Raw genomic sequence first — 27,452 nt, 5'->3', positions numbered from 1 at the left:
GCAGGGCTAACATAACGCAACTGCTGAGTCGGAACATGGTCGATGACCATGCAGAAAGAACGATATCGGACCTGGAATTAATGCAAATGGCCAATGATCTCCATATTCCACTATTTCTGGGAGAAGGCCCTTGAGTGCAGAGGAACCAACATTAATTGGCTCTGGAGTGCATGTGTTGATAGAACTGCATGATAAGGCGCTCATGAAGGTTACAACTGTGTCACGAGATGGGCCTATTACCACCTTCTTTCACGCAGTACGGGTGAAGGCGATGGATTTCTCCAAAATGCAAGTGACGCAAACAAGACCTGCTAGACAAGAAGTCCTTTCGACAACATACAGTGAAGTACACAGTGAAAGTGATAGGTTTGAAATATAGAGTCTAGCTGGGGCAACAGACACAATTAATGGTTGGCAGAGTGAGGCCTACGGCTCTCCGGATCTAACCAAAATCTTGGTCTATGATTCCCATTTTTCTACCACACATAACTCATCCCCAGCCTTTTCATCTCCCAGTGGAAAACAGAATGAGTGCACAATACAGAGTAGTGCGCTAATAGGGAGGGGGACAACCCTCTGAACCCGGTGCTTGAAGAGATCAATCAGTGCTTAGCATCATGGTTACATTGTATGAAGTCCTAAAAGTAGAAGTCAAAACACAATCCACATTATTGGAATCATTGGAATTCAAATTCAATAATTTGGGTTTCCTTCAAAAGATAAGACTTCTTGGCCTCCAACAAAGCTAACCAAAGGGCACCGATAGAAACCGTAGAAGCGAATCTCAGAGGAAATCTGACGCATGCACCTCAGAGTCAACCTGTGCCCCAGACTTGTGGGAATTTGGTTGCTGAAATGACTTGCGGCCCGAGTAGCACTCAAATTCAAGTATGCAAAGACACTCAAAGTTCAGGAGACATGGCGCAACAGACTCAGTGGGAGACTGATATACAAATGAGGAGGTATGACAGCCCACAGCTGCCTCCCAAATGTCGAAAATCTAATCTCATCAGGAGAAGAAGACCTCACATCAAATGTACAATCCAGGAAAGCATGAAAGAAAAGGAAAAACATTAAAGTACTGGATATGGCAGGAAAAGATGAAATCATACAGGACCGAGTTGATGTAAAGATGAAAAATAACAATAAACAGTCCTCTAGGAAGTTCCTACAAACACTATCAAAACAGCCATCTGTCATGGCAGTGCTCAGAAATCAACAAACAAGGTTATCTGCAATATCCGGAAAAAGTCCTATTCGAGTAACTGGCAATACAGTCAAGCCAACCGTCACAGTACCTAAAGTCAACAGGAGCACACAAGTAGTTCACGCTTCGGAGCCTGTCCTGGTGGAAGAAATAGAGATACAGATGATTAAAAGGACTCAAAGCTCACCTTCTGTGAACGTCTGGTTAAATACAATTCTATCAATGTAGGGGGTGAAAGAAGGGGGCACCATGGGCAGGGGGCTACTAGAAGGGGGAAATCATCAAGGCAGCCCAGTGCACACAGGAATGTGCCCCCTGTTTAATCTTAGACCTGCCGCAAAGCCCTTTGAGCCACATATAGCCACTGTACAAGATCTAAGGTCAGAGAACCGAGCAATTGAACTATTTAAAGATGTTCTCTTGAGAGGTCTGGAGCAGCCACGGCAGCCTTCCAAGTCACACAAACTTTTCATGGGGCTAATGCTAAGGCACCCCCTCTTCTGGCTCCAGAATTTCCCTCCCATAGTGATATGCTGGGAGGCAAAAGAAGCTTATTCCATTTTGAAGGGAGCCAGAGGGTAAAACCATCCACTCCTGGAAATAAGGGCAGTAATAACCCCCTCAGGGGATGGACCAACGCCTTCAACTAACACACAGACAACTCAGCATGCATCTCTGGCAGGAATGTTACACCTTGGTGTAGAGTGCGTGCTATCTGAATACAGGTAGCAAGACTTTAAACAGATCTAGCATCTTGAAACTTCTCAGCATGGTACCGGCCCTATGTGCTATTGCATCTAGGCATATTACAAGGGTAGACTTTAACGATCTCTACCATACAGACCGGGCCGTGCTATTTATACGCTCTAAAGTGGTCTTTGATCTAATAATAAGTGAAACCCCGGCCCTACCGCAAATAGGTTTCGATATCATTCCACAATTATTATTGCAAGATATCATTGAAAAGGAATGCTGTAACTGACTTACGAATTTGTGACCAAATGAGCTTTTAGACACAAGTGCCTGTAATAATGGAGGCCGGTTAGTGACCTCTCTTAGTCAGATGAGCAATGACAATGAAATAGAATGTGACTGGTCCTGGGAAGGGAGGATCTTAAATGGACCAAGAAAGGAATTATTGGACACGCGCACTCTCTAGTTTGACGGTCCTGTTAATATCCTTTCATGGAACACCAGGGGTCATAGCAAACTGCTAGGGGATCCTGTCTTGGGGGAACTATTTAAGAAAATACACTGTAATTTGCCTGCAGGAGACTTGGCTACCGGGGGCCGTCCATGCAGCTGGCTTTGCATCAGTTTCACAAATAGCGAGGCCAACTGTAACAGGCCGCCCGTAGGCAGGCTACTCATTTTGTTAAAAATCAATAAGAGCACGAAGATAATTTCATCAGACTCTTTGCTTAAAGGCTCACTAAATGAACATGTTGAACTGGAAACGGGGTGCTCTAAGGTAAACCTTAAACTTTTAAATCTTTATTGGCATTTGGGTATTTGTCTCCAAGAAACAATGTTGGACACCATTAGCGCCTTGACTGATTGTCGGCGTGATCTAAATCCCAGGGGAATGGTGGTTCTCACAGGAGCCCTAAATTCGCCCTGCTTGGACTTCTGTTCCCCAAACTCTGTTAAAAGATGCCCACCATCCAAAAATAATTGTAATCTAGCCAGATGGCATTGGTGTGCCAGTTTGGAGGTCTAGGAATGCTAAACTGGAATGCAGCAACAGAACATGGAATCTCTAACTATACTTGGCACAATGACACTATGGCATCTCCATTAGATGACATGTTTATAGATGAGGGTCTGTTTAGTCATTGCTCTCCTTTGCTAATTACATGAACACCATTAAGTGACCATTCAATGTTGATTTGGGGGAAGGTCCACTGGGTCTTGAAGAGAGAGGTTAAAATAATCGTATTTTTTGGAATCAGACTAAAGTCATTGATGTGAATTTCGCCTTGAAGTATGGTGCAGCCAGACCACTGGGGCCTGGAAAGTCAACAGTTTATTGGTAGAAATGTTTAACCCACTAGTTGAACATATTATTTCTAAGGTTTTTAGACCCAGAAGTCAGACAACCAAGAAAACCCAAGAGCAACACGTCCTTAGGTTTGACCATGGAGTTGCAGCCTATAAGAAAAGATGTAGGGTGGAAATTCAAGTTATAAAGGTCACACATGGGAAAGATTCATTGGAGGCAGTTAAACAAATAAAGAAGGCCCGATTAAGAAATAGAAATTGGGCAAGAGGCAGAAGAGCTCGCTTAGTCCAACAGGATAGTGAGTATATGCTGGAAGCTTTGAGCCATAAGAATGCTTCCATTTTCTGGTGTATTATGAATGGAATAAAATCCTTACAACCAGGTAAGCAACTAAATGCAGTGGCCAAATCAGTTTGGGTAGCCCATTTGGAGAAAATATATTCCTTCGATAATCTAAACATCAACTTTAAATTTGAGTTGATTCCGGTGCATTAGCAATTAGAAGTGGACGAAGAATGCGTCCTGGACATTCTGGCTAAAATCAGCACATCAAGGGCCCCGGGACCCAATACACTATCCAATCTGGTGTTCCGTGGCAACCCACAAATGTGGGTGGGACTTTTGGCCCAACTATTTAAAGATGTGATAAATACAAATTCCTTCCCAACCACCTGGCACATGGCACAAGTGGTCCGAATCTGGCGCCTCAAAACATACACATGTCCAATACAATAAATAAAAGAGGACCTAATGATGATCTAAGGAATTACCACTGCATCTCTATTCTTGACGCAGATAGCAAAATGTTCACCGCCTTGCTTCTGCATCATGTGGAAAATTGGGCTCAAGAAACGGGCAGAAGCCGAAAGTGGCAAACCGGTTTTAAGAAAATAATGGGGACATCTTTAAATGGTTTCCTATTGAAATATGTTGAAGCAACAGCCCCAAAAATACTCTTCAGTATTCATTGCAACCGTTGACTGAACAACAGCTTTTGATGGAGTAAATTGGGACCTCCTCTGGAAGAAGCTGCAGGGATGTGGAATTCCCTCAGGTTTATTAAGGCTCCTAATTGGTTTACATGAGAACTCTGTAATGCAAGTGAGACTAAATAAGAATAGTGCACTCTCTGGTAAGATACCTGTTCGACGAGGTGTCAGACAAGGCTGAATTCCTGCGCCATGTCTATTTAATTTATACACCTTAGATATAGGGGAATATCTGATGAAAATATCATTCACTTTGCCTAAAATAGCCCATCTGAAAGTAATGTGGCTTAGTTATGCCGATGATGTTCTCCTATTGGATTGTGCAAAACGAGATTTTCGATACTAACTGGACACATTTAACAACTATAATAGTGCAAACTCCTTAGCAATAAACCCTCAGAAAACAAAAATAATGCAGTGTGGTGGGATAAACACCAGCTATGCCAGAGGTCGCCTGGGGATTCGTCTGACTCCCAAGGACCCAACTACCCTTTCCCCAGAATAAACAGAGGACTCAGCCAACGGCAAGTTAGAACTGTGGTTTATTACAAAAAATCAACAGGGATCATACAAGACAATCAAGATTCTCCAGTACATCTGAACTTCACAATGCGCACTCCCCAAGTTTTGATGCTACATGTCGTCATCAACTGGGCTCTTCCCCAAAAACCTATCCCCACTATTTATTGGGTGCTTACAGTGGTAGCCCATATAGCTATCCTGTATAGAGGTAGTCTACTGGTCCTCGCATGTCAGGTGGCTGACCGGCCCCATCCCCAAGAAACTATCTATTATATTGTTGCATAGTAGTAGACTTACCATTGGCCCTTGCCCTTTGCCATCACCCCTGGATTTCTGTCTCGCGATTGGCTGGAGCTGGTCTCTCCAGGCCTGGGACCCAAATCAGTTCTCAGCCCTTTGTGCACCACTTCAAGGTGATGTGCAAGGACTGTGTGTCTGAATTGTATCTGGTAGTAGATCACCATTGCCTATGAGACTGTGAGTCCTTTTTGCACCACTTGTTTCACTTCTCGTCTGGGTTACTGAGAATGGCTCATCTTCCCACCACGGGTGAATGCCCATTGTCTAGTTCACGTGGTTGTGGACCACAAAATTGAGCTCTTGGGTCTGGATGAGGTACTGGTCATTGGCAGATATGAATGTGCAACAGGAACTCCCAATCTTTGCACTAACTCCTCCCTCCATGGCTGTGAGTAAATCTAGAACGTATCTGTTCTGGAGCATGATAAACCTTACTATTCAGAGCTCTTCTTTTATTGCATTGAGGCCATTTACCGTAGAGTTTATTGTCAGCATCAGCTCCCACCTGGTTAATTGTAAACATTTTGCATTTGTGTATGTCTGAACTGCTGGAACTACTGATGCGAAAAACATTTCTGTTCGGCTGAATAACCTATGTTCAGGTGGCACATCATCTAGGAATGCTTCTGAATGCTTCTGACTCTGATGAGAAACAGTTGTCTCTCTACACTCTACTCACTGCCACAGACCATATCTTTCTTTCCTTTTCTTGTACTCCCATAGACCTTTTCTTTTGTGTGTTTGCGTCCATCTTTGGGTAGTCATTGATCTTTATGTCTGAGGCACTACCAGTGATGGCATATTGATTTGAACCAATGAGCAAACCCCGCCCTAGTTGGGTGGCAGCTTCTCTTATGCCTTGGACCGACATGCCCAATAATGATCAATCAGTACTGCTGTGCTGACTTTCATTGTTGGATGCTTTTCGGTGTACCAGCATCCTGTGTTATCTCTAACTCTCACTGTTCCTTCATTCTTGTAGCACAATTCTGGTTTCTTCAGATGTATTATAGGCATCGGTCCAGCTTTATTGTCTAGTCAGGTGAGCAGTTTGGCACTCACAACCCCTTCCTTCAGGCACTTGTCATTTTCTCCTTGTATTGTATTCACTGGTGATTATGCTAGGGTGTGTGCTTTCCTTCCTACTACTCCATCTTTCCATCCTTCCCCTGTGGCCATACACGAGCATCTGTGGTGTTTCCCAACAACCTGGTTCTCCTCCTATTTCTTTCACCCCCGCTACGGGCGGGGCAGCTTTTTCAGGTTTATCATTTTCGTGTCGCCTTTCTGTGGGCCATCGGTTATGTACTGTATAGCTTGGCCTAACTGCCAATAATTGTTCATCATGTGAAGGGTATTTATGTAACTATCTCCATAGAGGAATGTTGTTTGAGACATCCATCTCAGTGTCGCTGTTTTCTCTTGGAACCTTCCTCGGGTTATAACCATGGATAGGTACATGAGGCATTGAGCTCTCGCTGCTGGTATTTTTGTTGCTATGAACGTTCTGGAGGTACTCATGGCATAGGGGATTAGTAAGCCGACATAACAGCTCTCCCCGGTGGTTTCCTTACCTACTCTGGTCATGTGTTTATACCACATATTATTAGACACTGGAGCAGTGTCAGTTAGATATAGATCTACTCCCCCCATGTCTGCGCCAGCTTACCTCTCTTTATCGTTTTACAATGCTCCTTGTCCACCTGACATGGTTGTTCCACCTGCTAGGGTTGGGTTGGTGTTAGTAGAGGATACAGTGGTTTCACTAGACACAAGTGATATTCGCCAGAAAATAAATGCAAGCACCCCACTTGGGAATAAAAGACACAACAAGATAATAATATTTTAATTATTTCACCCATTTACCCGTGTTGTTGCATCCCTGTGCATCTTGAAGATATCAGTTGCCCTCCCGAAATGCACAAACACTGCACGTTAATTTATTAGTGCTAGATTAGTCTCAAGCCGAGTGGATCATACAGTCAGAACAAATAGCTGTTCCCACACAGTTTTTATTTTAGGGTCTCTAAGTACTGTAAGGACAGATGGGTTTCCTTGTTCAAGTTGTGGGTAAGCTTGGGCCAAATATGCCATGAAAACGTGGTAATATATGCTAGGAGGGCGTGCTGGGAATCTGTTGGGCCTTCTAATGAAGTGGACAAATTGGTCTGAAAAAGTACCAACTTGTGAATCATTGGGTAACATAAACAGTTTATACAATAAGACAGTCACAATTTCTCGACAAATGTGTGCAGAGAGAAAAATAACAAACAGACAGTGTTCCTTCGCTGTGGATGTGTAGGAAGTTCTAGCCCTAACTCTGCTGCCCGTGAGCGAGTAACAATTGGGTGTCCTCCACTAAGTAGTGCTGGTTCCAAATTATCTCGCTGGTCCTCTTGCTGATTTTCGTTGGCCCTATTGATCTTGTTACCAGGTGAGGCCACAGCTTTGTAGGGCTTGGATGTCATACAGTCTTTTCCTTGATCCGGGAAAAACAGGCGGTTGCCTAAGTAAGTCCTCTGTGGCATTGGCACTGTCGATTTCTCAGTTGGCTTCAGGGCCTCCCTGGTGTCGTATCTTGCAAGAGATAAAAGAGGTACTAGCAATCAAGGAAGTAACATAATCATACATTTCCTGACCCAAAATATTCGCACTACAATGAGCATCTTTCAGTGCCCTAGTGGGAGGGGCCAAGAGAAGTTGCATGCACCGCCCTGTCAAAACCTCATGTGGGGTTAAATGGTGGTCGTACCTGGGCTTGTTGCGCAATGAAAACAGGACTAGAGGCATGCAATGTAGTCAGTTCTTGTTGGTACTCTTTTTAGTTTTGGCAATATGCTCTTTCAAAAGGCCATTGAGGCGTTCACACACCCCTGCAGGTGAAAAGCACAGGAAAATGTGTGTTGAATACCCAACAACGTTGTGATGTGCATTAACATTTAGTTGGCCAAGTGAGGGCCATTGTCAGACAGCATGACCTCACACACGCCCCATCATGGGAACACTTCCCAGACCAGAAATGTCACTGCTCTCAGGGTGTCAGGATGAAGACAGATGCCTGCCTCAATCCACGAGAGAATGGGCAAACAACCACTATCATGTAGCGGTAACCTTGGCAGACTTAAGTCATGCTGACATAATCGACATGGAGGTTTTGTAATGGGCCAACTGGGCGAGGTATGGCTCCTCTCACAACTCTCAATGTTTGTCCTGCAGTAAAGTGCTTGCAAACCAAGCACTTGCTCTTGAATTCAGCCACATGTTCCACCAAGTTAGGACAGAACCATGTTTCTCCAATATGGGTGGCAATCACTTCCTTCCCTGTATATGTTGGATAGTATAGCTGCGTCAGTGCTGTGTGCAATAATACGAGTGGCATAACCACCTTCACAGTGTTGTCTTATTGCCATGGGGCATCTATTGGAGATACTTTGCATCTCCTCCTAGTCCATATGTCCTGCTCCTCCCTGGGTGAAGCTCCCTGCAGCTCCGTTATTTGTGTTGTTGGCAATGCATTGTACCCCCCCTTGAGTATCATTGTCCTTGCATATTCACAGGCATGTGATGAGGCCTCCATTTCTAGGAGTTCTCCAAAATATGCGGCACACTTTTCTCTCACGTATGCCGCTTAATTTCCCCTTGAAACAGGGTCCTCCCCTCGTGTGTGTGCTTGGCATTTCACTATTGCTAGTTGCTCAGGGTAATGTATGATGTCCACTAGCCTGCCCCATGGAAGTGCATGCTGTACTGGTGACCCGTCAGCCCGCATAAAACCCCTCCTCATCCATCGTGACAGTGCTGAGTGTAATGTCAATGTCATGTAGGCTGAATCTGAGTAAATTGTCACTTCCTTTTTTCTGCTGTGCTCCAATGCCAATATTAAGGCCACGAATTAGGCTGCCTGTGCTGAAAAATGTGACGGCAATCATGCACTGACCACTACCTCACTGGTTCCATCCTCTCTTAGCCTCACCACTGCTGTCCCCGTATGTCTGACCCCATCTGCCAGGTCAATTGTAGATGATCCGTCAATGAAAAGCACGTCTCTCCTCTCAAGTGCGCCCTCCTGTACCTTGCGAGTGCCACTGTATTCCTGTATGTTTTCATTGCAGTCATGTGCGCAATCACCTTCTTGTAAGACGTCAGTGAAAAAGGTTGCCAAATTCACAAGTCTGCACCTCACTGCCTTGATTGATGGGTTTGAAAGTAGCACCTCGTACCCTGCTGCTCTTTGCATGGTCAGTGTGCTGTTTGGTCTTTCCAGTATTGGAAAGAGGTTATGCTCCATGTAAAGAGGGGTGCTGCAACCCATTGTAATACTTGCTGACTTGTCCACTGTGAATGCGGCTGCAGCCAAAGTTTGTTTGCACGGATAATGTCCTCTCACTACTGGGTGCAACTTCCCACTGTAGTATGCTAGTGGCTTGTGCCCCAAGCTTGTCTTATGGGTCAGTACTGCTGTCATCACTACCCCATCGGAATGTTAGAAAAAAATATAATTCCTTTTTTATAGTCTGGGATCCAGAACACTGGAGCTGTGCATATTGCTTCCTTCAGCTCGTTGAATGCCTCTGTCATTTCTGTTGTCCATCATATTTTCTTGCCCCCTTTTTGTGTTTCTTTCAGTGCACTCAGTAGAGGCCTGATGTAAGTGCTGTAGTCAAAGACCCATGCCGTACAGTAATTGCATAACCCCAAGAATTGCTGCATCTCTCTCATTGTCGTGGGTTTTTCTGTCCTGCGTATTGCCGCTGCCATTTTTGAAGTCACCTGTCGCCCATTTTGGAAGGTCATCCATCCAATGTATAGCTCTTCCTTCTGACAGTACTGTAGTTTGGCTTTGTCCATCTTGTATCATTTGTCAGATAACACCGTCAGCATGTGCACTGAGTCATTTCTACACTGTTCTTCTGTTGTGCTGCAGATCAACATGTCATCTACGTACTGTATTACCGTGCTCTCCATCTGTACGTTACATAGGTCCATCTGCAGGACCCTATTGAATATTGAGGGTGACTCACAGTACTGTTGAGGAAGACTTGTATGTTTCTGCTTTTTATTTCTATACTGAAAGGAAGTCAAGTCTTGTGAGTCTGGGTGTAGTGGTATAGAGGAGAAGGACATTCTTCAAGTCTATGACCATGAATCAAGCAGCTTCCGGTGGAATGCTTCACAAAAATGTAGCTGGATTTGGAACTAAAGGATATTCTGCTTCTACAATATGGTTAAGAGGGGGCAAGTCCTGTATAAAATGCCATGACCCCCCCCCCGATCCAAAATACCTCCTCAAGGGAACTCTTTGAGCGCACTTTAATCAAATCTTACTATCAAACTTTGCACTTGAAGTTCCTGTCAGTGCTTTTTCATGGCAGTCTTCTGAGAGTTTATCACTTAATTTGATTTGTAAACGTGTTACTGGTGTAATAAAAATGTATTAACTGGGTCTGGCTTTAGAAACTCTATTTCTGAGCAGTATGCGTGTCCTTCACTAAAGTCCTGTTATACAAAGGCCAACAGTTTTGGCTTGTGTATAAGCATTAGGCATATGCCATGCACTGCTATTATATGCCCATGTACTCAAACCTACTACCATCAACAACCTCTTAATACTACTGTGGCAGTGCCTGTCAAGTACCTGTCCCATGGCCACACAAAAGCCCAAACTGTTGGAATTGCCAATCTTTGTTTTTTGTGGCTGTGGAGCTCCTGTGCTGTGATAGACAGTCCAGAACCGAAAAACATTCTTCTCTGCTGGCAATGTCATCATTCTCCTCTGCAATCCTAGGGACTAGTGAGTGAAACTCTCCAACTTGACTGCCTCTGGTGTGTGCTTTGATCCTGGGGGTTTTCTTTGTGTCTGGATTGTGGTCAGGCCCTTTGTGCAGATCCTCTACTTACCACCATAGGACAGCATTGATACAGTGTTTACAAAGGGCCGGCATGCTAAACATTGGGACTTGGGAACAATTGTTGTTATGGCCTGTTTGCCTTACAAAAAGTGCAGTATGTCTTCTGAGACTTCTATGAACATTCTATGGTCCTGCGGAAACATTTTCTGTATTTTTAACCCCTTAAGTGCGGTGGATGAGGTATCTTGTCCTCCGTACCACATTCCCAGTGTGGGGGACGAGATAGCTCATCTTCCGCACTGCTTACCTTTGGGGGGGGGGCAGATCACCCCCTGTTGCTCCGGTGATCTCCCCGACCCCCAAGCAGTGACGGGAAGGCCTTCCCCTTGTGTGCCTTAGGCTCGGGGTGCTGCTGTGATGACATTGACGCATGCTACGTACACCGACGTCACTAGGAAATTAAATTTATATATTTTGCAGCCATGCTTTTATTTGCATGCTGCTCAGGCATTTTATGCCCGATTTCCTTGAATGAGGGCTTGTTTGAAAGGGGAGACTCCCATTTCCAACAAATCCTCACTAAAGGAGATTGCTGGTCCAGGAGCATACGATCCTCAACCAGCAATCACCACTGGACCACCAGGGAATTGATTTTGGGGGTGGGCCCCCCCAAGCCAAACAGGCCCCCAGCCCCACAAAAAAAGGGGGGCACAATGTTTTGTCTTCTTTGGGGGAAGATGGGTACTGTTTTGCACCGTTTTGACCTCAAGGGAGGCAAAAAAAAAATTATTGACACAGACTTGGAGCATCAGGCGTCTGGATCCATGCCTGTGGGCTAGCCTCTCACAGCAACCCACCCCCCAAGGACAAGGAGTGACAGATACTTTCTATTTCCCTGGTCGAGGGCCAAGTGAGGGTCTGGCCTCATTTTGCCACCCCTTCGGAAGCAGAAAGGAGCACTAGACCACAAGCAAATTGATTTTGGGGGTGGGGGACCCTCCATGTCAAACTACCCCACACCCCCCAAACATTTTGTTATGCCTTCCTTTGGGGGCAGATGGGTGCTGTCCCATTTGCCCCCAAGGAAGGCAAAACAACATTCCACTACATTGTTAGTGGCACACTTGGGGCATCACAGGGCTGGCCTAGTCCCTGAGGGACATCCCTCTCAGGAATCCCCCCACAGATGGGCATATCCTTTCTGCTTCCCTGGGAAGCGTAAAGGAGCACTAGGCCAACAGGGACAGGATTATGAGGGTGGGGGCTGTTTGTACCATTGCCCGTCGCAGCTCCCCCAGCCGTCCTGGATCTCTGGCCGAGGGACATTAGAGATTTTCTCTCCGGGCAGGGATGGGGACCCCGCCAGGTCACCCCATGACCTCCACTGTGCCGGGGGCAGTCGAAACACATGCAAGGCAGATGCCCATTGTTGGGGGCAGCACCCCGGGTCTTCCTAGACCTGTGGCCATGCTGCATTACAGCTCTTCCCTCCGTGGAAGGACAGGTACCATGCCAGAGCTCTGTGGGACCGCTGGAGGGCTTGGGGATGGTTGACCCACATGGGAGGCAGGCGCTCACAGCCCTGGAAGCATCCCCTACCGTCATGGAGCTCTGGCTGTACTGTGTTACTGATTTTCCTTCTGGGGAAGGATGGGGCCCATGCGTGACTTCCTGGGACTGCCGCTGGGCTTCGGGATGGTTGACGCAAATGGGAGACAGGCGCCCAATGCTGGGGACAGCACTCCCGGCTGTCCTGGAGATCAGACGAGGCCGCGTTAAAACATTTCCCTCCAGGGAATGATAGGGACTTCACGGGGGCTCCCAAGGGGCGCTGCTGGGCTTGTGGACGGTCAACCCACATGGGAGGCAGGAGCCAAGACTGGGGGCAGCAACCCTGGCTGTGCTAGAGGCCTGGCTGGGTATCTTTACAGCTTTTCCCTCCTGGGAGGAACAGGAACCCAGCTGAGTCGCCCCATGAATGCCGCTGGGCTAGGGGCAGTTTACACACATGCAAGGCAGATTCCCAAGGCTGGGGGCAGCACCCCTGGCTGTCCTGGAGCTCTGGCTGGGCCATGTTACAGCTCTTCCTTCCAGGGAGTGATGCGGACCCTCTCGGGTTCCCTGCGACCACTGCTGGGCTTGGGGACGGTCGACCCCATGGGAGACAGGCACCCAAGGCCACTGGCAGCTCCCCGGCAGCTCCCTGGCCATCCTGGAGCTCTAGTTGCACTGCCTTACAGCTATGCCCTCTGGGGAGGGATGTGGACCTTGCTGGGGCTCCGTAGAACCACCGCTGGGCTTGGGGACGGTCAACCCACATGGGAGACAATGGCCCAAGCCCGACGGCAGGACCTCCGGCCGTCCTGGAGCTCTGGCCATGCCGTGTTTCAGCTTTTCCCTCTTGGGCCGGACGGGGACCCTGCCGGATCTTCCAAAGACCACTGCTGGGCCGGGGGGGCAGTATACCCACATGCGAGGCAGACACCCAAGGTTGGTGCAGCACCCCTAGCCGTCCAAGAGCTCTGACCATGCCGCGTTATAACTGCCGGGGCTCCCTGTGACCCCCACTGGGCTTAATGATGCCCAACCTCTGTGAGAGGCATGTCCCGTTACAGCTTTTTCCTGGCCTGGGACAACACCCCCAATCCAACTGGAGCTCTGGCTTCAGTGTGTTAGAGCTTTTCCCTCTGGGTACAGATGGGGACCCTGCTGGGGCTCCCTGGGACTGCCGCTGGCCTTGGGGATGATTGACCGACATGGGAGACAGGGCCAGAACGCAGTATGACTAGGAACATCACCCCCGACTGCCCTCAAGCTCTGGTTGTGCTGTGTTAGAGCTGTTCCCTGCAGTGAGGGATGGGGACCCTGGTGGGGCTTCCTGGGACCGCCGCTGGACTTGGGTACGAACGACCTACATGGAAGACAGGTGCCCATGGTTGGGGACATCGCCCCCAACCATCCTAGAGCTCTCGTGAGCTTTTCCCTCCGGGTGGGGATGGAGTCCCTGCCGCAGCTCCCTGGGACTGCTGCAGAACTTGTGAATGTTCGACCCTTTTTCTTTCCGCCCAGCGCACGCCTCAGGGAATGTGGGAAGGTAGGATATATGTTGTTGCCCACATATTTCGGTGGTTTCCTCATGACAAATGTCTAAAATGTGTGTTTTTTCCCCTACATTTTGGACTTTGCCGTGCCTAGTGGGTAATAAATTCTATGATCTCTTTGGATTCTGACAGGTGTCTTCTTTTCATAAATGCATGGGGTTCCCTGTTTTCCTTGATGGTTCCAACACCCCAAGGCCAGCTGTCCACAAAGCCAAATCCAGTCTTCCCCAAGCTGTTTGATGTACAAGTGGTTTAGCCTTTTCCCTTTGCGACCATGTCAGTGCACCCACATATTTTTATCAGGACACCTGTGGGAATGTGGGAAGGTAGGACATGTATTTTTGCTGCTGTGTTTCGGTGGCTTCCTAGTGGTAAATGTCTGAAAATTTTGTATTTTTCCCTACATTTTGGGCTTTGCTGGGCTTTGTGGGTAATACATTTTAGGGTGATTTGTTCAAGCCAGATCTCATTGGATTCCCACAGGTGTCTTATTTTCAAAAATGATATGCAGTCGCTGGTTTTCTTGGTGGCTGTGACACCCCAGGCCCAAATCTGTGGGTCTTCCGCAGAGCATTTGATGTACCAGGGGTTTAGCCTTTTCCCTTTGCTCCCAGGCCAGTGCACGACACATTTGAGGTACCATTTATAACTGGAAATCTGTGGGAATGTGGAAAGGTAGGACGTTTCTTGTTTTCTCTTGGTTTTGATAACGTTTTCATACATTTTCTACTGCACTTTGTTATACAACCCTTTCATTTCCCAAATGTGACCTACATTTAGTCACTCACTGCTTTAGGTACTGTACACTTCATTTATAACCTATCCACGTCACCTATTCTTCAAAAGGTCTTCCTGTGCTCTTTCAAAAAAAGTATGCCTGCCATTCATCACCAGGTTTGTTTTCCTTATTTTCAAATGCCACGAACGTCTGTTTAGGCTGTCAGCACACAAATCAGGTGTACCATTAATTGTTTTCTGAAATATTATGAAAAATGTGTGATTTCCTAACGAAAAGAGTTGGGAAAATGTAGCGGTGCATTGCTTTTCTCAATATTAACAGGAACTATTACCTTACAATTCCAAGTATGTCCAGCACATACTTTTTTTTCTGTCACTTTTCCAATTTGTTCCCAACCTATGGACATTTTAGGTACATAGTTGTTGCCTGACCTGTGCAAATGACCCCTTCCTGAACTTGAAATGTTGTCTACTTTTCAGAAATGCATGCCTTTCTGCGTTCCCATTGAAATTTCCTACCCTCCTCTTCCATTCCATCCAAGCATGTCCTAAGAAAAAAAAGGGAAAAATCACCTACCTCTCACAAAATTTATGGTAACCTTATAAAACATAGGTATTTTTGTTTGCACTCAACCTGTTCTTGAAAGCTTGGAAAATGACAAATTCAGAACTGCAAACCATGTATTCCTAGCTCTTACAGAAAAATAACAGACTTCTTTGTACATCATGTTATTGGCATTCTGTGAAAAAACACAAAATGTGGTCACTTTTTTGTTATTTTCTCACACCCCCCTACAGCAAACTAGGAATCCTTGGTGGTGTTATGACTGCCTACATGTGGGAAGAAAAGGGTGCAAATTTGGCCAGGATATCACTTTAACCAGGGATTGAATGCTGACATATCGAAATGTCCACAAAAGGGCTCAGCACTGGGAGGGAATACCCTCAGCAGTTAAAGGTTAAACATCTTCAGCATAGTTATTTTAATGTGCACTTACCTGTTTATCGTTAGTTAATTCCTATGCACAATAGTATTATAAAGCAGTGGTCTTCAAACATTTTCATACTGAACCCCCTCTTGAGTAAAGAGATTGTTTATGGCTCCCCCTAACCCCATTCTAGCGGTTGGCCCCAAAAGATTTCCAGGCAGGGTCCAGGCTCTTTCAAATATAAGTAGCTGTTCTACTGTTTACATTTTTTATTAAAAACAGTCATCTTAATCCCTTTTTAAAGAGTCTGCCCCCGTTTAGACATCCTTCAGGACCCCCAGGGGAACAGGAGGTCAGCCCCCCCACCCCTGATTTTTAAGACCAGTTATTCAGAATGTATTTTTGAAAAAATACTGTGTGAACAGTTTCTTTTTGCCTGATAATCAAAAGTGTTACCTGTACCTTTAAAGTAATCACCTCCTTCTGAAGGGTTCCCCTTCACTGCTTCCACCTTTTGGAGGGTCCGGAAACGCAGGAAAACACCCTTCGGTGAAATTAGGCTGATATATGTGGGCCATACGAGAAGAGTCCCTCTAACACTCCTAAAGAAAGGAGTGAATTCTTAAGCATACAGGGTTAAAAAGAAAAAAGGCAAACAGGTGTTCATGCAGCACGTGCATGGGATGGGTTCTTCATTAATAGATTTTTAAATCGTTATCTAGATCACCTTTCCTGCAAAGATTGAAAGAAAGGGTGTCCAGTGGTAAAGTTGCCTGGAAAATGCCCACCAGGGGGCGACATTGCCCAAAAAATGCACCATCAGTAAAATCAAACACATTCCCCAAATATTCTAGGATTGGAGTTTATAATATGAAATTATACCGTTCCTACAATATTTACAGAAAGTAGTTTAGGGGTCAGGAAAACAAATCACCTGCCTGGCACCTTCCAGGGGACTACCACATGGAACCAAAGAAAGCAGTTGTTTACATTAAGAGACACTGCTGACAATTCAGGCACGAGTAAGAGAAAAGCTTTTAAGCACAAGACAGGAGCAAGCAATTAATTCATGAATGTGTGACTGAAAAATAAATTGGCGCATTGTAACAAGGTGACAGACCTGAATACTTGCTGGTGGTGGTCATTTGCGTCACCTTGTAGCAATCATAATACTTCAGGAACTCCTGCCCCATCGGTTTTACTGCGACAGCCAACAGGGCGCAGTGCACTGGTTTGAAGGTTTCAGCGCTGGCATGTGGAATATGTTTTTTAAGATATGAGCTGATGATTATGATAATAACATCACTCCATTGTACAGCTCTTCATGACAGACTCAGTCTGCTTCTAAGGGGGGCATGTCAAAAGAAATGCAAGTGCGTGCAGTGGGCCGCCAACGTTAGCACTTACAATCATACTGATGGCTTCCCCTTACAATTTTCATCATTTACAAAGCAGAGTAATTGTGAAGATTGAATCAAGGCAAAATAGTCTTTACATATCATTTTCTTGAAAATGTAACACTGCTTGCAAATCACACTTTGCAGGAAGCGCTTTATAACAGATTTCTATGGAATCCTGCTGCTTTTTGATAGGTATCCATTGGTGTTACACTGCATGAAAATTTAACAGAGGCATAAAACCTTGTGCTCTTCGAAGATGGAGGAGAAAAAAAGGCAGAGAAGAAAATTCTTAAGCCTGGGAAAGGCATGAAAATACCCTGCAGTGTAAAAGTAAGGCGTAAATGGCTAATGTCTTGCTTTTACACCGTTCTTTTGCACTCCACAGCATTTAAATTGACCCTGTAGGTGTTGTATTCATAGGTCTTATGATGAGCGAAATGCTGTGACTGTAGGAGATATTTATGGGATAACAATCAATGAAAGGAGTTCATTCCCTCCCCAATCAAGAGCGCTACACCAATAACTCAATTTATCAGATCATTCACTAGCCCTGCCCCTGACTCATTTCAAACCACTATCAGCCCTCACGTCTGCAATCGATCAACCAAGAATCAGGCCGGTGTGTAGAAAGAATACATATATATTCAGTAGATACAATCAATATAGCAGAAGAATGGTCACTAGGCGCGCCACCTTACTCTGTGGCACAAACTTCAACATAAACAAGTTGAACACTTCACTTTTCATAATAGAATTCACAAAAAATCCAAAGCTAAACATGTCTATTTTATTATTATTAATATTGTTTATTTATTTGTGTTAGTTCATACAAACTTTTGCAAATAGTCTGTGCAATCATATATACATACATTAAATCAAATCTCACGTGGTACTAATAAAATCTCCACATTTCATCATAGAATAGAATCATAAAAAAATAAATAAAAATGTCATGTGTCATAACACTTAACACTTAACACTAGGAGGTTAAAAGGGACGTTAGTTAATTGGTTCATTCTTCAGTAACAAATTGACACAACGCCATACATTATAGAGTGTAGTGTGCAAGGTAAGAGAGTCAGAATTAGTGCAATAGTTCCAGAATTCATCAGACTTAATCGAATCGTAATGGCTGACAAACTGGCCCAATAAGCACATGTAAACAGGGCCAATCCTACAGCATTCTGTAAGTACGTGTCTAGCCGTTTCCGGTATATCCTGCTTTTTGCACAGGCGACAGAAATGGTGGGTACGAGGTATTTTTAAATAAACCCCCTGCACCGCCCGCAAAGGTACTTGGTTAATTCTTAATCGTAGAATTAGGTTGCAGACAGCTAGGCTTGGGGACTGTAGCAGGTACACCGTTGGTTTGATGTAGTCATGGGTCACTCTAGTGATATGTTTGTAGATGTTCAAGGTGCTTAGATGGTCGTAATTGTGTATCCAACCCATTGTTCAATTTTTATTAGCGCAAAGCAAGCCTCATTTATATTGCAAAAGTTACTTTTCCTTCTGCTACAAGGGGGGCTCCTGTAAGGCCCCTATTATCAATTCTGCTCTCATGTAAAAAGACAGAGAGGTTGAATAAGCAGTTCAAATAGTGGGGTCAATCACAATACACCTAATGTAGGGAATTAAGCAGCACCCTGGACATGACAGAACAATTTAACTTTACTATATATTTTGAATGGGGTTTACTTTAAATAACATGTAGCACTTTTCAATTGGCAAAACACTTTTCATGCACAGCGCCATTCAGCTCTGACATCCCTGCGCACATTCTATTTCTAACAAAGTTCTAGCTAAACCAACATTTAATGGAAATACTTTTCTTAAAATTTAATTACCCTTTTTCCTTTACCACTCTTCAGTGAAAAATCTCTCTTCAATGGGGAGTATCTTTCACACTCTCAGTAGAGGGTGTGCCTTTTCAATCAGTGACTTCACTCTGTTTAACTGGGCAAGACACTTTTCTGCCCCAGCACAACCCCAGATATTCAGTTAACATTTAGAAGGCCTTGGCTTTAAGGCAGGGTCTGGGGAAGGGTGAACAGTAGGGAATTACATTTTTTAATGCAACTGCCAATTCGGGAATTTTGAAGTTAGTAAAAAGAATACAAGTGGTCCCAAAATTACTTTATATGACTATACCATTATTAAAACTTGGAGATTTCAAACTTTCACAAAATCATACTGTGTCATTTATCTGTATGGAAACTAATAAAAATATTAATTGGTAAGAAAAGCCTAGGGATCTGATTCCGTATAAGGGGAAAGTATAAATTCAAACAGATCCCCAAACTTCTTGGTTCTGTTGGACACATTTACTTATATTGAACATCTCTGAGTTGTGTGCTCAGGAAAAGACATCAAGCCACCTTGATCATGTCCTGGTGGAGGACAGGGTTCTGGTCAGACTCCAACATCAATTATGGAGAGCCTCTAGCATCCCTTTGTTTGTCTCTCCTGGTTATAGATATCCAGGTTCTGTGCCTCTTTTCCAGGTTTTACTCTTCTCATTGGCAATGTTGGGTCTTCAGCAATTTTTAATCAGTTCCTGCACAGATCAGTTCAGTCAACTCTCTCTATTTCCCATTGTGTGTCTCCTTTTAAACTCCTAATGGTACCCCGAAATATCTAAATGGTGAGGTGCTAGCTTCTTGGCTCATGATTCGGATTGAACCTCCACTGTCCACCCCCACTGCAATGATTGGTTCCTTTAGTCACTAAGCTCCAATTCTAGGAAGTATGACTACACCCACCTGTATTAGTATTTCTGAACACTCCAGTTATGAACTTAAAAAATCTACAATATAACAATTTTTTTCCAATTTACAAATAAGAGTCACAAAGTATATATTTTTCAATTTGTGTGATCATGCCATTCATCACACACTGTCTCATTTCGGCAGGCAGTTGCCGGTGCAAACGGCAGATTTGTTTTCTATTTCTTCAAAAAGTATAACAATTATCATCAAAAGATTTTACAGACGGATATGTAATTTAATAAGCTACCATCTTCCAGACTCTCCACTCTGTACCTTTTTTCTGTGATGCTAAAATCACATTTTAGCTTCTAACTCTGGGTCCTAAGGTCGGAAATATTTTAACCGTTTCAGTAGGAATTATGGTTCCCGAGATAATCAACAATTATGATAGCCCCATAGCACCTATGGTAATCTCAAGTCCTATGCATAATTCTAACTTCAATTACACATCCAATTTCTTTATTTTTTAACTTAGACTTCGGTCTGGGCCATCTGCTTCTTTGTTGACCCAGCCTGCTATAAAGTCATTTACATTTTTCCACCAAGGTCTAATGGACCCTCTGTTGTCTTCTCTTTGAGAGCAGAGAGGATAGCTCCACCATCAGACTTATGTGACCTCCTCTGGTGAATGTCAACTGTCAGTCAGCCCAGCAAGGGACCACAAATTGAATTTGAATTCTGACTTTTATTCAGGGTTCACATCCATTAGCCTGGTCATTGTTTGTTCAGAGCTGTTATTCCATCACCCAAATAAACTTTGGTCAGCTACACGCTCTGTTCATTTCCTGGCTGGCAGAAGCTTCAAAGATATTTTCCAGATGGGGGAAGGACGGGCTTGGTAAATGGAAGGGGAACAGTTATTGGCCTCCCAATCACATGAGGAAAAGTCTTTTGGGTTATTCACATCTTTTAGCTCTATTCATAGGAACAGCCAAATTCATGCTCCTTTTACATTCTGCATTTTTATACATTAAATCTGATTTACATCTTGCAGTAAATATGAGATGTTTTCTTCATTTTTCTTAAGCTTCTTGTATCAGTATTTTTCCATAGTTTAAAAAGTCACCACCTTAATTAAAGTGGCCCCTCGAAATTACTTCTGTCCATGGAGTTTCCTATTTAAAATGTTCATTGCTTCCAAGGTGCAGAATTCACACATTTGCATGGAAGCTCTCTGTGTTAGCAAAGCTGCATTTTAGGAATGAGTCACATTTAATGGAAGGTAGTTTCAGGCCTTTGCCCTAGTCACTCAAATATAAGGCTCATTTAGTGTTTGTATTTTTCTTTCTCCGAAAACAGCATTTTGATATTTGGCAGTTGCGAGTGAAATGCTGGCCTTTTGTCTGCCAGCCAACTGTGTGCCTTCAATGTTCTGTACTTTTAGGCCTCAGTCCGCTAGACACAGTTCATCTGTATCTTGGGATCCGAAAGAATACCCCACATGACAACAGTTATTATAGCAAGTATGTTATCACCCAGTTAGGCAGGCTATTTTAATATATTGAAACTTTAAAATGTGATCAAACGTGTTGCATTACACTATAAATAAATGACACTAGTTTTATGGCAACATAGGTCATGGAAAGATAGCAGTCTAACACCGTAACTTTAATGGGTGGTACATTAAATAGAGATGTAAAAGGAAGGCAAATTGGTTTTACACCTCCACCCTTTTTCAAGCGGTCATGACTAGGAGGGGCACAGAGCAGAGATAAGATCTCAGCCGTGCATTTCCCCTCTGTCTCATCACTGTGTTTCGCTTCATGACTGCGTGACATTTTCATGCAATTGTGAATTCATTTGGAATTTGCCATGCTTTAACACCTGCTAAAGATCAGCTGGATTCCATAGGAATCTATTCGTAGATTCTGTCTGCAAGGCGTACTTTGCAGATGGTGTTTGCTTTTCACAAGTTGGACAAGAAAAATGAAAGAGTAAAAGCAAAGATACAGGACAGGATGTGATATTTCCAGGAACATGTAGAGGGGTCATTTTACAATTGTGCAATGTATGCTGCATGCAGAGGACCACCAATGCTTGCACTTATGTGTTGCTGGTCCCCATGCATGCAATTGTCAGCACTCAGACAGTGGATTCTAATCGTGAAGAGGAAATGAAGGTGAAATCGGCTTGATTGGTCACTTTGAGTGTCTTCTTTGTGAGAAATAAAAGGCTGCCTGCAAACAATGCTTTGCAGGCAGTGTTTTGTAATGGACTCCTACGGAATCTGCCGGCTAGACACAAGGTGTAAATGCAAGGCCGATTCCACAGGAATCCTTTGGTTTTACGCCTACACGAAAATCTCATGGAGGCGTAAAACCAGCTGCTCTCCCAGCTCCACTTCTCTGCTCTCCTACACCTTAGAAAGCCGCAAAAATCTGATGGAACGCAAAATGAAAGCACAAAGGCACATTGACCCACAAAGTCCTATAACCCTCCACTCACATCTGCCTTCATCCGTACGCGATGTTTCCTGCCTATATTATCATTATAAAAATAATAATAATAAAAAAAAGTCTTCCAAAAGCACATGAATAATTTGGTGTTTGCCATTTTGGCTATTTCTGGCGGATCCATGAAAGAGCCACCATTTTGTGGTGTGGCCATTTGTGGGTTTAAGTAGAGTGAAAGCAATTTAGCTCATGAAAAAGTCCTGAGGTGCAACTCTGTGTTCACACTCTGCGAGGCATGGGAGGAGCATCCGTGTAACACCCCTTCTGACGAAAGGCAATGTGGGAGGGGGAGGGCATCGCCCTTCTTCCCCACCTTTCTCACTGCAGCTCTACCCCAGCTTTCCTTCCTTCTATACCTTTTTGTCAAATGCAGCGAGGCTAGTGATATCATTGGCTGGGTGCGGAAAGCAAGTCAGAGTCACTGGCCAGCTCATTGGGTCTGTGGGTGCCTTCAAGAGTACACTGCTGTCAATTGCAGGAGAAGGAGACAGGGACTAGAGATTAAAGTATACTGCGGCAGACCACACCCATCAGACCCTGCGCAATAACTTTAGAACAGTGTGCCAGCTAGGCTGGCCTTACTGTGCTAATTGGGCATATCCGAATCTGCCATTGTTTTGCCACCTTAGAAAAAATCAAATCTGGCCATACTTTGGAAATTTGTCATAATACAGTTTAACCTTTCTCTGCTAACTGGGCCTATGGAATTTGGCTATAGCGTGCTAACTGAGCAAACGGCTGAGTTAAACGTGCCTTTTGAAACCTGACCTTACCATGCTAATTAGAAATCCTATAATATGTCCTTACTGCGGTAACTGGGTATAATGCAATGTGCCATTGCTGCACTAACCTTTGTGGTGTCTGGCCTCACTGTTGTAACTGGTCATACTGTAATCAAGTAATATTAAACCCAGCATAAAGTGATCTGGCCTCACTGTGCTAAATGACATCAGGGGAATATGGCATGTATGTGATAATGTGCACATTTATATCTCCTAATGCTGTGCATGTTGGAATGTGACACTGCCACGATAACTGGTCTAAGTGAAATCTTGCACTGCTGTCCTTACTGGGCCTGTGGTATCCGGCCCTACTGTGTGAACTCAGCATAATGGCATCTGCCCGTACCATGTTAACTGGACATATTGGAATCCCACCTTACTGTGCTGATTGGGAATAATGGAATCTGAGACTGTTCCTTTACCTGGGCATAGTGATGCCTAGCACTGCTGTGATAACTGGCCATATCCATGGCAATGGCATGGATACCTGGTCACCGGATGCCAATGCCGTGAATGGGAATACCTGGTAATAACATGTGTGTGTGCGCTTTCTTGGATATGGTGTGAGTACCTGGGGTTTTCAATGGCCCTACCTGCAATATGATAGCAATGATTAGCCTGTAATGTAAGTACTAGCGAATGCCTTGGCAATACCTGTCAATTAATTGTACTCATTGGGCATAGGATGCCAAAAGCTGGCAAATGCTGCCAGTGCCTCTTCATTTGACACCATTTCCTGCCAAATGCCTGTAAATTGCCTATCAAAAGACACATTTTGGCTCCGTCAATGCTTGGGAAATGGAGGCTTGCACATGTCCCTATGACAGAAATATTATGTTTCAATATATTAATTATCTTTGTAGCTTTGGTAGCTCCAATGTCTGTCGATGGGAATTAGTATGCTAGTGTATGAATACATATACAGCGAGGAAATGCTGGAGCAAAAGGTATGCATGAGTTAATTTGCACACGCACAGTGCATTGGTCCGTGGATCTGAACTAGAGGTAAAGGTCCAGGGCTCACTACTGGGTCATGCTTGGCATGTACGGCTGAGCTGAAATGGTCTGTTCTACTCTCACATTTCAGGTAGAAAGGTTTTGGTCATGCTTTTTTTTTTTAAAACCCACCGTAACATTGATGGTGCCTGAAAAAACAGCAGACCGCTTGTAATAGACACGTTACCTTTGTTTCAGCTCACGAGTGGAACGCCGTCAAGGTACTTAAAAAACAACACGTTACCCCAGGACTTTGAGCTCACCTATTTCCTGGAAGCAGCTCTTCAAAGTGCATATGTGGCTCATTTAAAAAAGGGGTAAGTAGACACTATGGAGTTATATTTATTTATTTAATTGGGATGCGTTAACTATGTGTTGCACCGTGGCTGCTGCCTTGGGGCAATGTGAAGGGAAGGGGGCAAGGTGTCTGTCAGGAACTGACCTATGGCGGAGCAATGTGGTGCAAGCGGACAGGGACACGATCCCACAAACACAATTTAGGGTGATGATGCACAACGCCGTAATGTCAAGGTCCTCGACACCTGTTGTGGAGGTCAGGCATTGAACTGGTCTGGGGTGCCTGACCAGTAGGGTGAGCACTCAGTGTTAGTCTGGGAGTCGCTGGAGAATGCTGCAGAGAATGGTTAGTCCCTGCCCTAAGCTGTGCTGAAGAGATGAGCTTTGACATATCTTTAGATATTAGGTCGTGGTTGCTCATTAACTGGCTTGCCAGATGTTTTGGAGTTAAGATCCCATGGCCCTTGGCCAGCATCATCATGTGTCCCAAAACATCTAGAGAGCCACTTAATGAGTAGCCATGCTATAGGAAGACTCGTCATCCTCGTATGTTTGGCGGGGGAGCATTCAAGGTAGATGTGCCATGATATGTGTGGAGAGATTTGCCAACATACCTTCTGTGGCTAAACGTGTGGTTCACAAGCAAGTCAGGGAGCCTGACCTCGGATTTCTGTATGGTTGGTCGGGTTTATATAAAAGCCTACTATTTATTGCGATTGTATATATGTGTACGTGCATATACACATGCCTTGTGCATAGAGCAGGTGCATAAAAGGTGGCAGTAGCTTAGGGGGTCTCGTCTTATTCTGCAATTGTGTCCCAAATAGATGGTCAAATGGTCCAGTGGGACTCTCTAGAATTGTGCGGATAATGTCACTTAATTGTAATTGTAAGAGCAGTGTAGTGTGTCAATGGGGGATCCACCCACTATGAACTGTTGCCGGCATGCCAACTCATTGCGCGTTCTGCACGGAGAGCAGCTAAATAGTAAAAACATGTCATCTTTCCCAACCTAACCATCCCTTGAATTGGTAGCCTAGAGGTATAATAGTCTCCTACACCATACACGTGTTCAGCCATATGGTTCTGCATATTGTTTACTCTTAAATGTTACATTGACCGCATTTTTACTCCACTTTGGGTGAACGGACTCTTAAATTGAATTTGATAACACACTTTCTTGTATCTGTTGGAAGCCTTCTTTAGAACATGGTCTTGGTTGCTAAGGTGTGCAGAGCTTGTGTTCTGCACAACAGTTGTTCAGGTTGAAAAGTAAACATAATCACTCGTAGCTTCATTGAAAAGGATACATCCATCTGTAGCTGCCCTACACACCAGACATAGGGCCTCATTGTACGTTTGGTGGTATCCCGCCGGACTGGCAGCAACCACCAAATGGTACTTGGTCTGCTGGAATTACCGGCAGATTACAAGTGCCAGTAAGGGTAGGTTAATCTTCATTCCATGGAGTCCCCATGAGGGACTGTCGCTATTTCCGCCACCCGGTAATACCGGCTGTTCTTTGCTGGTGGGGTGTTAGATTTACCTTCAGATAGCTGGAGGTAATTTCAACCACCCCAACAGCAAACTTGCAGTTTGCTGGTCCAGAAACATGCAGTAAATGGAATTACTGGCTACAATTAACAGGGATCTTTGCTGTGCTCTGGCAACACTGTCAAACCTATTTACAGTATTTACTGTTCTCTCGTATAGAAAATATGACGCCACATAATTTCGAGTCATGCAGTCAATTTAATGATTCCCCATTAAGGTGTCCCAATGAACCGCATTGGGAAAATGTGATATTGCAATATGATTGCATGCATTAATACCGCATTAATACTGCATCCAGTGAGGCTTTTGTTTGGGGGCTTTCACCGCCACACAAAAGCAGGCGGATTCTTTGCATGGTGGTTCCAAAAGCTGCCATGTTGCAGAGCGGTAAAACAGGCGGTATTTGGAAATAGTGTAGATAAGAAACAGTAACCAAAAGTGTTGGATGCTCCCGTCCCCTGCACAGCTTGGCACTGAAGATGAAGATTATTTGGAAATAGTGCATGTATTACGATTACTGCAACACTTGTAATGAGGCGCAATTCACAGAGGAGCTGCTTTGCTGGTCGCAGGCTATAGAAAAGTAAATATGTCTTCTTCACACTTGCACGGGGAATCCTCCTTTGCACGAAGAACAACCCGCAGCCTAAAATGGGAAGAGGCAAAGGGTTAATTGTTTCCGAATTGTTAATAAGTTTAATAACATTTGTCACTATATTGTGCACCTTAATTCCTACATTGCCTTCATTCCCTCCCATAAAAACGTTCATGAGCTATGTCAAGTGGTAAAAGTCATTTTCATAACATGTGTGTACAAACATTTGTGTCATTTGGTACATCCACTATACACCATTTATAGCAGTTCTTCTAGTGCTACCCTTATCCCTCTTATATCTTCCTCATTGTGTACACAGCACCTTCAATACCCAAATCATTGAGGTTTGTATAGGTCCTTCGCTTGCCATCACCCTCCAACAATAGTGACTCCATCTGTAGCGTAATCGTTCACCCAATGTGGTGTAATTGTGTCTAATCTTGCTGCCTCTAGGCATGCCCTCCAATCTCTTCTAGCTGAGCTGCACCGTGCCAGTGTCTCTTCTGGATCAATGCTCCAGAAACACAATGCACCCACAATGGGGCCATTGCGCATCTCATTGGAGATGGCAAATTCACAAAGAAATAAACAAGAAATGCCCAGTGTGCAAATTGTGGCACAAATGAGGCACAAATAGGTGGGCATTTAGGTGCATCTGATGTGATGCTTACGTTTTTTGGGAATCTGTCATATGCCAACTTTCTTATGTGCAAATGCTGACATGAGCATCACTTTGCGCCAAAAACATGTGCACCTCATTAGATGCCCCAAGAAGAGTGCATCAACCCTAAAAACACAATCAAGGTGTTTCAGACAATGGGTTCAATGTTCATTTTCTTTTTCTTATGTGCATAATAAATCTGAGAACAAGACCATGCATATTTTATACTCAGCTTTGTGGTGAGTTTACTTTGTAACGCGGATCACTTGCCATGGGAGTAGAGTAAGAGTATACCATTAAAATGTCTCA

The 27,452-nt window shown here is 44.4% G+C and overlaps 1 protein-coding gene across 1 annotated transcript in view; it reads left to right on the top strand.

Moving 5' to 3' along the window:
- The window catches only part of TTC7A (tetratricopeptide repeat domain 7A), a 2,220,458-nt gene that overhangs the window by 338,557 nt on the left and 1,854,449 nt on the right, over positions 1-27,452 (top strand). Inside the window, exon 5 of the mRNA XM_069608425.1 lies at positions 24,235-24,353. Coding sequence (XP_069464526.1) covers positions 24,235-24,353 — 119 coding nt within the window. The remainder of the gene's footprint in view (positions 1-24,234; positions 24,354-27,452) is intronic.

This window comes from Ambystoma mexicanum, chromosome 4q (genome assembly GCF_040938575.1).
Source record: "Ambystoma mexicanum isolate Mex_15411 chromosome 4q, UKY_AmexF1_1, whole genome shotgun sequence".
Classification (NCBI taxonomy): domain Eukaryota; kingdom Metazoa; phylum Chordata; class Amphibia; order Caudata; family Ambystomatidae; genus Ambystoma; species Ambystoma mexicanum.
Note: the sequence above shows the minus strand (reverse complement) of the source record. Positions and strands in the feature narration are given on the sequence as shown.